This window comes from Uranotaenia lowii, chromosome 2 (genome assembly GCF_029784155.1).
Source record: "Uranotaenia lowii strain MFRU-FL chromosome 2, ASM2978415v1, whole genome shotgun sequence".
Taxonomy (NCBI): domain Eukaryota; kingdom Metazoa; phylum Arthropoda; class Insecta; order Diptera; family Culicidae; genus Uranotaenia; species Uranotaenia lowii.
The window spans coordinates 137,487,151-137,499,340 of NC_073692.1; the positions used below are offsets into that span (position 1 = coordinate 137,487,151).

The 12,190-nt window shown below is 35.0% G+C and overlaps 2 protein-coding genes across 2 annotated transcripts; one reads left to right on the top strand and one right to left on the bottom strand.

Moving 5' to 3' along the window:
• Positions 1-2,593: 2,593 nt before the first annotated feature.
• On the bottom strand, positions 2,594-8,717 carry LOC129744569 (uncharacterized). Its single transcript, XM_055737155.1, has 2 exons — positions 8,618-8,717; positions 2,594-3,516 (listed from the first exon to the last, which is right to left on the bottom strand). The coding sequence occupies exon 2, from the start codon at positions 3,504-3,506 to the stop codon at positions 2,679-2,681; it is 828 nt and encodes a 275-aa protein (XP_055593130.1). The 5' UTR covers positions 3,507-3,516; positions 8,618-8,717; the 3' UTR covers positions 2,594-2,678.
• A 128-nt stretch (positions 8,718-8,845) lies between these two features.
• LOC129747453 (endonuclease G, mitochondrial-like) lies at positions 8,846-10,058 on the top strand. Its single transcript, XM_055741688.1, has 2 exons — positions 8,846-9,523; positions 9,608-10,058. Exons 1-2 carry the CDS (start codon positions 8,939-8,941, stop codon positions 9,995-9,997), a joined length of 975 nt encoding a protein of 324 aa, XP_055597663.1. The 5' UTR covers positions 8,846-8,938; the 3' UTR covers positions 9,998-10,058.
• Positions 10,059-12,190: the final 2,132 nt, after the last annotated feature.

Below are 12,190 nucleotides of genomic sequence, written 5' to 3' on the forward strand. Positions count from 1 at the left end.
GCATGGGGTACATAAGACGCTATCATTACACAGTTTAAGCATTGACATGACTCTTAGAACAAAATTTCGTTCAATTGTTTTAACATCCATCCATCGTTCGCCTTGAAATTTTGCCTTTTAAACACACTGCCGGAAAATGCAGCATTTTAAACTGTTTGGTCTATTACAGTTTTCCGTATTTGTTTTTTGTCTACTCGCTCGGTTTTGTCCTGCCCAGTTTGAAACGAACAAAATCTTTGTCAGTGTACTGCTATTTCACTTACTCAAACGCTCAATCGCAACACTTCGAGTTGCAACCGCTTGTTTTTAGTTAAAAAATGGGGCAAAAATTGTTTTTTTTAAATAAACAAACACGATGGCAGAAGTAAGTGCAAAATTGGTGGCCAACTGCATGGTGCAAAACTCAGCTGCCATATTTTAACGGTGTGTTCGTAAATTGATTTTTTCTATCGAAGTGATTTTTTTATCGATGCTGACGTTCGTAAATTACAAACAAACGTATGCTAAAGCATTGGGAAGTGATTTGACATCTACCAATCGACTGATGCATCACCCTAACAAATCATTTTACGAAAGCGCCGTAATTGTTCCGAAAGCGATCGAAGCTCACTCTGGTGTCGATATTGTGAACCGCTGGAAAAATCGAAATCGACCGTCCCATTAAAGTGGTAAGTGCTTTAATGTTATCAGCATCACAGAGCTTTCTTTAAAAGTACAGGCTTCATTCTTTTAAGCCGGCCAGACACACACAAAAATTACTGTACTGTTCCGATTTTGGATAAAAAGGGATTCCTTAATGTCATAAACCATAACATTTACCTGTAATTAGAAACATGGAAAATGAACATACACAAAACTAAAGTACGGAACAGTTTTATAGACATACAAACAATAACAGAATTACAAACAGCACATGGATATTCAAAAGGTGTGAAAAGGTTAAAATAAAGAAATATCAAATTTTAAACACTCACACTAACACTTTGTAATCTAAAATGTCTGATCACTGACATAAGTTATCTCTAAGTAGAACTGTAAAGTTCAGTCAAAAATTTAATTTAGCAGCTAAGAATAAGCTCTATTTAATCTAGAGAAGACAGGTTTGAATGTGTCCTAGGCGGGCTGGTTTATACTTTAATTAATTGTTTAACAAGATTGGTAACTGGACGGAGAATCACACAAAAATGGCTTGATAATGTCCAATATTTTAAAAGCTTAAAAACATTACGAACACGTTGAAACACACCATTAACCATTACCTAGTGATAGAACTTTGTAGAGCCATGTTACATAGTTAAAATCAAATTCATACCATACCATGCTTCGTCTATTGCTATTTTCCATTATAGTTGGTTTATCATTTGATGAAGTCCGTGACTGCATGGCAAGCATTTAAATTCTAGAAAATTTAACAAATTTTGCTTAGTAGATGTACATCCTTAAATAACCATGAACGAAAATTACATGACATTACCTGAGTTCAAATTGTAATTCGATTCTAGAAAATCGCTTCTGCTTTTATGCTGGAATTTTTAATTCAACAAAACTATACATATTTCTAGATTTAGTCCGTTCAATATATAATTTAACTATTCGAAATGGTTGCAATAAACTCTTGAGTTTAATTTTACCATCTTCAAAAGCGGTTTAGTTTGAATCAGACACTGTAAGATCTGGAATCAATGATTAGGAATTACACAAAACAAAAGACACGTTTCAAGCAGCTTAAATTTTACCTTTAGGATGAAACTTGTAAGCGTACAATTTCTTTAACTCGTACAACTGGCGTGGAGTGAACGAAATTGAGCATTTTCGTGGAAGCAAGGATCTGCTCTGCTGAATTGTATCGTTGGCCCAAGACATGTCCACGCTCGAATCCGTGCTGACGGCATCACTAGTCGGATCGCTATCATTAGCCGGAGCAGAATTTGTCGACAAATCAAACGAATCAACGGAACTTACTGATTTTGGTATGTCTGCTGTTTTGGGAGCAAATTCTTTTATAGTGGTGAACTGTTCGTGTAACGGTCGGCTAGGATCGTAGGGGTCGTATGGTTCGAGGGCTAGATCATCGGGATGTGAATCTCTTTGGTTACGGAACAGTTCTTCGTTCAGAATAAGTGGGACGTTTCTGTCCAGATATAGATCTTGGAAATTGTCAGGAATCCGATACATTGTTTTACTGCTTAACGTTCCATCATGCCCCGAGATACCAAGTTTTCGGAGCAATGGTGTAATTTCATTTTCCGGTTGACTATCTAAACATTCAGTTGTCGTTCTAAGGTGACCAATTGGTACATTGCTCGTCTTCAGCTTGTTTATTTCCGAAGCCATACGAATTGTGTCCATATCATTGTTGCACATACCACGACCTCTGCCGGCAACTATTATTTCACTCATGGAATTATTCGAATCCTCAGATAGTAACGATTTTTCATAACCATATATCGAAATAGGATATCCCCACATATCGATCTCATCGTCGATATCATAAGATGCTGGTTGTTCAAACATTTCGGATATACCTGTAACAAATTGAAATATAATTTGTGATATCAATAAAAATGCATTTGTTTTCATTAAAATACAATATATTCATAAATTCTGTTTCCCAATATAAAAAGGATAATAGGAAAATTTTGTATAAGCGTTGAAGAATAACACAATTAAAAAACGCATCAGTAAAAATTTGTGGACCATCCTTTAACGCCATCGGCACCATATAATTGTCTTTGACAATAAGCGCTACCAGGAGTTGATTCATGCACTCCCACGGAATAAACTTCCTCATAACGGCCTTTCTCCGGGTCGGTAGGCACTAGCTCATCGCCAGTCATTTTCCGCCATTTCTTTTTCTTTGTTTTAGGTTTAGATTTTATAGATTCATCCATGCTTCCTCTACTGCATGATGCTACACCAGAATCATTCGAAGAAACCGTTACGTTGGCCTTTTCTGGTTTTGTTATGCGTTGCGGTTGAACGCTGTCAGGTTGTTTAACCGCTAATTCTGGTATTGTACTGAACTGTTCTTCTATCGGCAAATCCGGATCGAATGTATCATCTTTTTCCAAGGCTTCATCATTCATTTTACGAAATCTTGGTATATTAAACAGTTCGGATTTGAGGATTACCGGTACCCCATGATCGATGTGAATATCTTCGTCGGCTACCAATTGCCTTCTGGTGTTCGAACTGCTCACATCATCATCGCAACTACTGCTTATGCCCAGCTGCCTAAGCATTGGCGTGATTTCGTTTTCTGCTGAGCTTTCCAACAACTCTCTGCTGGTGGGCATATAACCCATGGGATGTCTGTTCTTTTTCAAGTCATTTATTTCCGCTGCCAAGCGAACCTTTGCCATGTGATTTGGGTTCAATATGCCCCGGCCACGGCCACCAACTGCCGCCGGTTGTGTCCTACTAGAGCTCGATTGAAGGGATCGCTCATACTGTGCAGGGGATATTGCATAGCCCCAGCTGCTGATTTCATCCTCGATGTCGGACATGATTTTTTAGCTACGTTAAAATATATCGAGAAATGTCAATTCGCTTAAAAATTACTACTTGAATTTGTACATTATTTTCTAGATTTTCAGATATCTGACTATTGAATGAAATGTTATTATAATAAAGCATGCAGTTACATTAATTAAGCATGCGAAGTACAATATGGGGTGTTTGTAAATTAATCACTATCTCTAGGCATCTCAAAAATCAAGGTTCGTTTGAATAAACAGTTATAGCTATACCGCATCAGTTTTCGCCTTGAAACAAATCATTTGCTAGTTGTCAGATGTCAGTTCGCGTGAAAATTAACGTAAACCATTTTAATGTTGTCACCGTTATCACTTACCCAACATTCGATAAAACTACCTTCTTGTTCTTATCATAGGTTTGTTTATTAAGGTATTTTTCGAAAAAAGTTTACTTTTGCCGAGTTGATCATTTTTAATCTATGTTAGTAAAAAGGGCTGGTGGTGAGAAAAAGGTTGAAAATAAAATTCTGGCAAATTTCAGGGTTTGAGATCTTTTTAAACTTCTCGATTCCCTTGCCAGAACACAATTTCCGCGGACGCATTCGGGGGAATTGGAATAAAACCAGTTGTAAAACTTTTAAACAATGAGTTCGGTTGAAATTTTATCCCTCAATGATGCCCAAATGATTATATCATGTTTAAAATCTAATTGTGTTGCGTCTTTGTATAAGACGTGTTAACGTTCATTCCGGTTGGTTCCGTATTAGATTGATTTTGTGTAGATAAAAATATAGCAAACACGCTTTTTTACTACGTACCATGGCCGTAGGAACGGGGGGGGTTTTGGGGGTTAAACCCCCCCCATGAGGGTCCAAAAAAGCAAGCGAGGTATTCTACTCTAAACTCAAAATTTTGAATTCATAATCAAATTATGGTAATAGAGCAAAGATATTTAAGAGTAACTATCTGAACTAAAAACTAAAATGACAACCTCAAAAACCCATTTCAAGTTCTAAATTCTGCAACAGTTTTTCAAAATTTTCTCACTTGTTCATAGGTTCATAAGGTTGTCAGATTTTTTCAGCACGTGTCCGGGCCGGACAAATCCAGGCTATTTTATATAAAAACCTGGCAAAATCCGGGTATTTGATTTCAAAATTGTCAACCAAATCAATGCAAAACCGGGAAATTTAAGTCAAAACCTAGGAATTGCTCATCAAAAATCTAAAAAAAAACTTCAAAAACCTTTCATGATAGTTTTTTGAACCTTGCTGCAAAAATATTGGACGCATAAATAAAAAAAATTACAACACAATTTGTTTTTCTTTTTTTAAGTTTGATTTAAGAATGAGAATGAGAACAAACCCGGGTAAAATCCGGGCTTTTCCAATGAAATCTGGGCAACCGGGTCGGACCGGACTTTTCTCCAAAATTTGATATTAAATATCCGGGACAATCCGGTTAAAACTGTGCAATTTGGCATCCTTATCATAGAAATGCAGGTCTGAATATTAAATTTTAAACTAAACCCATTTTGGAGGTTCTGGTTCCGTATTCCTGTAACCAAAATTGTATTTCTACATATTTCGTATTTCTGATTTTGTATCAAGTTTAGGATTCTTGATTTTCAGTTCGAATAATCATAAGAAATAAGGAATGAAAAGCTGCTTTGAAATCCTTGTTCGAATTCGGTTTTGCATTTCATATGTTTTGCGAAAATCAAATGCATTTTCAATATTTTAATAATAGTTTTCCGAATATGGAAAAAGAGGGTCTATTATTTGGTATTTGTTTTATATTCAAATTCAAAGTTCTTAAACTTTATTCTAACACAAAATTTAAACATTTATAGCTTCTAAGTGGCGATCCTAAATTGAATACCAGATTCTGATTCATCATTCGAAATTCACATTTTAAATCAGATTCACTAAACAGATTAAAAATAAAAAATTGAAATAATGATTTAAGATTAAACCAGCATAACAGAATTTAAATAATAGATTCAAGAATGAGGGCTCTAAGATTTGGCTCATGAAATTTTGATCTGGAATTTAGATTCGGAAATCGTATTTTTTGTACATTGCGAAAATCGTATTGAAATTCGGAAATAGATTCAAAATTCAATTTTTGAATTCAGGTTTAGAATTCATATTTAAAATTGAGAAAAAGATTTAGCTAGTGAATGAGTTTTTCAATAAACATAAATTTTTTTTTTTTTTTTTTTTTTTTTTTTATGGCGTTTAAATAGCTCGGGGAGCTGACGCTGGAAATGAAAATTAGAATAGTTTGGAGAAGAAAATTTAAAGTTTAGAGAAGGCAGCGTAGAATAGTAAGCGATCTTGAGACGTTGGTTAAACCATCAAGCACTTCATTATATCCATGGAATATGGATAAAATGCAGTTCAAGATAATAAACCAACCCCTCCCGATACCAGTTGGAGGAAGGACATGGGCGGGTTCGAGACTGGCCTCTACATACTCCCCACGCATCTAACTACATTTAATTTTTGTGTTATTAAAGGAATCATTTTAACTTATCTTATATGTTTTTCCTTCCTTCGTCGTCGTCTGTTGAACGTCTGCTTCGTGTCTCCGCCCCAATTCCACTGGTATGTGTGATGGGTTTCGTGATAGTTGTCTCGGGGTCCAGTCATCATATGACTCCGAATCGTATGCGCAGGGGTATATGAAAATAAAAGAAAGAGAAAAGGAGAGGAAAGAGAAATATAAAGGAAGGAATTAGTTCTTGCATGAAGTAATTAAAGTGTTATTTGCTGTTTTTCCCTAATTTTTTGCCTTTCATTTTCTAAATTTTGAAATTTTTGTTTTTCTTTTTAGAGTTTTTCCATTTCATTGCTAATCATACTATTTTACCAAAATATGGATGTGAGAGTTTGTTTTGCTTTTTGGAGCAAGCCTATTTCAAACTAATAAAAATTCTAGCTTAAATTAATAGTAGAAGTAAGCTACCTTATTCCTATCACAACATCACAAAATCATGAAAACTTACCAGAATATGGATATAAGAGCACATCTTACCGTTTGAGCAACGCCCTACCCTACCTACCTCACATAGTTGAATGTTAAAATCCATCATAATTTAAAAAAAAAAATCTACATAGGGGTTCTATTAAAATATACCGCATGCCTATTGTAAAATGCCCGAAATCAGTAATTAGGACTACCTACTCATTGTTATTCTTCAAAACCGTACATTCTAATATATACTTCCATAGATGAATTTCAAACTAAACCGAAAAACGTACAGATTTGCTAAAAATGAATAATTAAATAAAAAGCAAAAAAAAAACGTCTTACCAAATGAAATATAACATTTTCCAACAACAGCATTCCCATCCAATGAGCCTCTAGTTCTTGTAAAATGCTTGATTTAAGAATAAGCCAACGAAATTCATAAACCGCAAATACACATTTACTAGAGCATTGGGGAGGCGAATACCATAACCTTTACCTAACATCGTAATACTTTTCACACGTTTTCTCTATTTTTAATTCTACAAGACTAAACCATCTAACTACCTAGCCAAACGAATTATGCCCTATTGAAAGTATCAACTTTTATTATGGTAAATTGTGATACTTTCACTACCAAATGTTGCGATTGTTCTGCGGAAGGGAGGGCAAGTGTTTCAACTCCCATTCATCTTATCAACATGGATCATGAAAAAAAAAAAATAGACATCTTTGAACCTACTGCTGAATTTAAACTAAATAAAGATGTCCAGCTCCTCTTCTAATTTAGGCCATATTATGACACCATGTTTAACAAGATTGTGTGTAACGACACTGTCAGGAAAATGATGGGTTGATCCATCATTTTCACAAACATACACACCGCAGCCGTTAACCCATTGCAACTTAGGGTACGGGAGTTTTTCAATAAACATAAAATTGGTGAGAAATTTAAGAGAACATTAAATTAAAAAATTGCTTGTCAATTCAATGTCCAAAGTTTTTAATCAGAATAAATTTGTACACACAATTGAGCTGAAAATCACAAATACAAAGTAGAATTTGAGTTAATGTTCTAAATTTGATTCATGCAAAATATCCCAAATTATATTTTAAAAAATCATCCACAGGATTTTTTTTATTTTTTCGGTGTATTGTTAAACATTATTCATATTGAAGCTTTTTTATAGCAAAATTTCAAAATAAAATCATAAATTTAGTTCAAGTTTGCATCAAGCCAATTTGATTAGATTTTTTTTTCTCTTACTATTTTTTTGGAAAATTTGATTTATTTTCATCAAAGGTTAGAACCTTAGAATTTTTAAGATTTTACAAATGACACTTAACCATCCATGTGGCATTCGTGTCTTCTCTTAAGTTCCAATTTCATACGAAAACTATTATGTATAATGTATATAATAAACATAATTTGTTTTAATTTCGTGAAAGACAAAACATCATAGGTAAAAGTTAGTCACCAAAACCCCCCCCATGAGTCGGTTCTTCCTACGGCCCTGCTACGTACCATACTGATTTTACTGAACAATCAAGTTTTAATAAATAATCGGTGAAATAGTAGTGCATACAAGCAAGATTTCTAGCATGATCTGACACTAAAGGATTATATTCAGTGCAATAATTTTGATTTCTACATTCAATTTTGAAATTCTGTAAATTCTGTGATTCCTGAACCAAAATCTGTATCTGAGCAATATCTGGACCAAGGGTCGAAAATCGGTTTTACAGACAAACCAGGGCACCTGGCAACCCAGTTTGGAAGTTCTGTTGAAATCGAAAGCTGTTCAATGCAATTGCTAATAGAAATCAATTGCAATTACAATCCTTTTAGTTGATTCCGACATTTGGTTGAACAGACCTAATAAATCCAACAAAACGTATTCGATGGAACACCAAGGCCATTGGCCGCAAACCATAACACGTTAAGAGACAAAAGCCCTAAGCAGTACCACGGAGGACGACGCCAAGGAGAGCAATAAGAATTTAGGATATTATGGAACGTTATCTTTTTATGTTTCTTTTCATACGTGATCGAGAAAATATTATGTTCATGCAGGGAATGATGAAAAGGAAAATTAAATTTTGTTCTGCGTAGCAAACAATTTACAGGTCAGAAAAATTCATAAGAAAACATGTAGGCATTTACTTACTTTAAAATATTCGGCTCTTGAAGGCAAACTTTGAAATCACACCGTGTTTGACCAAAGAATTTCTCAACATAAGCAAAACAACAAGAAAAAACAAGTTAAGGGGTTTGACGATTTTACCGAATTTACCGCATCATCGACGAATGAAGGATACGCGGCGCACATCTCCTTTCGTCGATTGTTATTATCAATGGGGGGCATGGTGCAAATCGCGCCCTATGTGTATCTACTCTCGGGACGGGATATGTACGTGTAATGTGCGAAGGATATTACGCTTTCAAGTGAAATTAAAAAGTCGGAAACAATGTATTTGCTGTGAGAATAATGTCGTCAAATCTCATGTCCCGTTTTGTACTGTTGTCTTCCGTCGGAATCGGAAGCTACTACCTCGGGTCGTTTGTGGAGCGGCGTAAAATTCAGGACAAAACTGTTTGTGGAAATGAAGATTACGTAAACCAAAATAACCCAGATCTGCTCAGTCGGATAAAATCTATGCCGGGTTTACCTATATTTGGGTCAATATCGGCTGCCTCTCCCATTCCCAATGAAAATAAAAGTCTCACACCATCCGGTACCAGTCGGATAGGACAAATCATGAAATACGGATTTCCTGGACTGGACAATGTTCGCTCCTACGACGATTTTGTGCTGTCCTATGACCGTCGAACCAGGGTGGCCCATTGGGTATTCGAGCACCTAACGGCGGAGAACGTTCGCCGGAATGAGGCCGTCGATCGTGCGAAGAGCGACTTCAAAGCAGATGAAAGCATTCACCCGTTTTTCCGATCTCTTAATTCTGATTACAAGGGATCCGGATTTGATCGGGGTCACATGGCTGCCGCAGGGAACCATCGGTCCGAGCAGAAGCACTGTGATCAAACTTTCTACCTTACCAATATGGCACCGCAGGTTAATGATTTATTTAACGTTTCATTCAAATTTCAACCAATTAAATGAAATATCGTTCTAATAACCACATACTTTTTGCAACAGGTCGGTGTCGGCTTCAACCGGGACAAATGGAACCATTTGGAGAGCTATATCCGAAAGCTCACCAAAACGTACCCGAACGTATACTGTTGCACTGGTCCGCTGTATCTGCCACGGAAGGAAGCCGATGGTAAGCTTTACGTGCGCTATCAGGTAATCGGGGCCAACAACGTGGCGGTTCCGACGCATTTCTATAAGGTGGTCGTCCTGGAGACGGCCGATCGGAAGCTTGAAATGGAAGCTTACGTACTGCCAAATCAGAAAATAGACGACGACACACCGCTGAACATGTTTCTGGTGCCACCGGAAACTATAGAACGAGCGGCTGGGTTGTTGTTTTTTGACAAAATCGCGCGGAATCAGTTGACCAAAATAAACGGTAAGAAAGTGTAGTTAGCTGTTATGTCCTAAATAAATTTTATTGATTTACGAATAAAATTTTAGACCGATTTGAAATAATGACAGAAATGGTCTTTGAGAAATTTGTATCACGCCCTAGCTCTGTTGAAAGTTGTTAACAAAATTGACTAAGATGACAAAATGATAAAAATTGCGAAACTCCAAAAGTGCAAAAATAATAAACTACAAAAAATGACAAACAAAATTACAAAACTTCCTAAAATCAAACATAACCGAAAATATAAGGATTAAAAAAACACAAATATCAAAAGAATTAAATGAATAACAAAAACAGTTACCAAAAGAATTACAAGAATTGCAAAAATTATAAAATTTGAAAAAACATGACACAAGTAACAAATTATAATACAAATTTCATAAATGACAAAAATAACAAAAAACAACATATACAAATAAAAAGCAACAAACATACACAAATATAACAAATACAAAAAAAAAAAAAATTACAAAAATTAGGGGACAGTATCGTGGGCCATGGGGAAACGCGGGTCACTCTTAATATCTCGTATGTACATATGATGAGATACATTTTTTATCATTTTTCATCTTATATAATAAAGAACTTATGGAGCAAAGATGAAAAAAAAAATGCAAGCATGCCAAAATTACAAAAGTTGCAAAAATTTCAAAACTTATGAAAATTACAGAATTAACCAAATCGACGAAAGTTACAAAAAAGAAAAACTTTCTTAAATGACAAAAAATACAAAATGGTACGTTAGAGCAATTTTTCTGTTAAAATCTCTTACAGTTTTTGTGAGAATAATTTTATAATTAAAGAAGTCAAAATAGCCAATTTCCGAAACTGGTGGACTAAATGCGCATATTTGCTTGCAATATTTTGATATTACTCAATTGAAAATGGTAGAAACGGATGTTAATCATACGTCAAGGCTGAAATTTTGTCGAAATTTTAGTTATCACTAGTTCTTTTGCATGAAATATAGTTAGGTATGCCATATGGCCATATTTCATGGTAATATTTTGTTCATATCGTATTTTTATCGGAACAATATTAACCTCTTCTATTTTCACTGTAAAATTGTGATTTGGGCGTACAATTAATGTTTCAATGATAAAAAGTAAAAAATTTATAAGACTTGTCTACTTTTTCTCAATATAGGCATTTAACCTGCCTGATATGGGCATTCAAAACTTGTCTTGTATTCCAATATCTTATCATTGCCAAAAGCTTCAATTTGTTGAATTTCCGATTTCCAGGTGAATAAGAAAGAAAAACCCTTAACATTTTTGTTTACAGATTCTGTACGCAAGATAATTAAAATCTATATAAGGTACACCGGGGTAAGTGGGGACGCGGGGTAAGTGGGGACGGTGGCTATTAAAACAATATTGTGGACTATTTTTTCAAACTTTTAATGCAGAATTTTAAATTTACTTGTAATCTATCCAATAACTGTAAAAGAGATACGGTTCCGACAATTGCGGATGTTTACGGTGACTTTTTGTAAATTTTCTATTTTTAACTACGATGTGGAGTTCATGTGCTTCTTTTTCAATCGCAAATTTCTCGTAAACTAGCTGGCTCTTGACGAAAAACTCTACATTGAAACAATCCTTACATTCGAAACAACCAGTTAGGAAAAGAAACGAAGGTTAAAAATTGAGAAAAAAGGGTTTATTTGCAAAAATTTAAAATTTTGTCTCCAAACCCTACCTGGGGTAAGTGGGGACGGCTTTATAAATACTTGATGTTTACACGTTTTTTCCATTTTCTCTCCTTCATTCAATGCAATTTAGCTTTATTTAGCATTCAGATCATGAAAAGTTGGGAAAAGTACTTGTTTTTTCTAAAATAAGTATATATTTTCGATAATATAGGATAACACACAATAATCATTGAAAGATGCCTTATTAATAGTACCATGAACTTTTTCCAAAATTTTGGACGGTTCGAGTAATAAAGTAACGTATTCAACCAAAAAAACACAAATTTGTTGAAAATTTCCTGAGAAATTAAAGGGAAAATCTACCGTCCCCACTTACCCCATAAAGCGGGGTAAGTGAAGACACCAGCAGTCCATAACAATTTACGTGATAACTTTTTTCGCTTTGCGTCTATCAAGCTCATCTCTTCAGCATTTGTGAACAACATGTTCTGCATCACATTGAACGCGATTTTATCAAAATTTACCCACTGCTGAT

What these genes read in the sequence shown, in the direction of transcription:
- LOC129744569 (XM_055737155.1), bottom strand. Translation starts at nt 3,506, where the DNA reads ATGTCCGACATCGAGGATGAAATCAGCAGCTGGGGCTATGCAATATCC.
- LOC129747453 (XM_055741688.1), top strand. Translation starts at nt 8,939, where the DNA reads ATGTCGTCAAATCTCATGTCCCGTTTTGTACTGTTGTCTTCCGTCGGA. An exon ending in TTACCAATATGGCACCGCAG is followed by an intron (nt 9,524 to 9,607) that starts GTTAATGATTTA and finishes TTTTTGCAACAG; the next exon opens with GTCGGTGTCGGCTTCAACCG.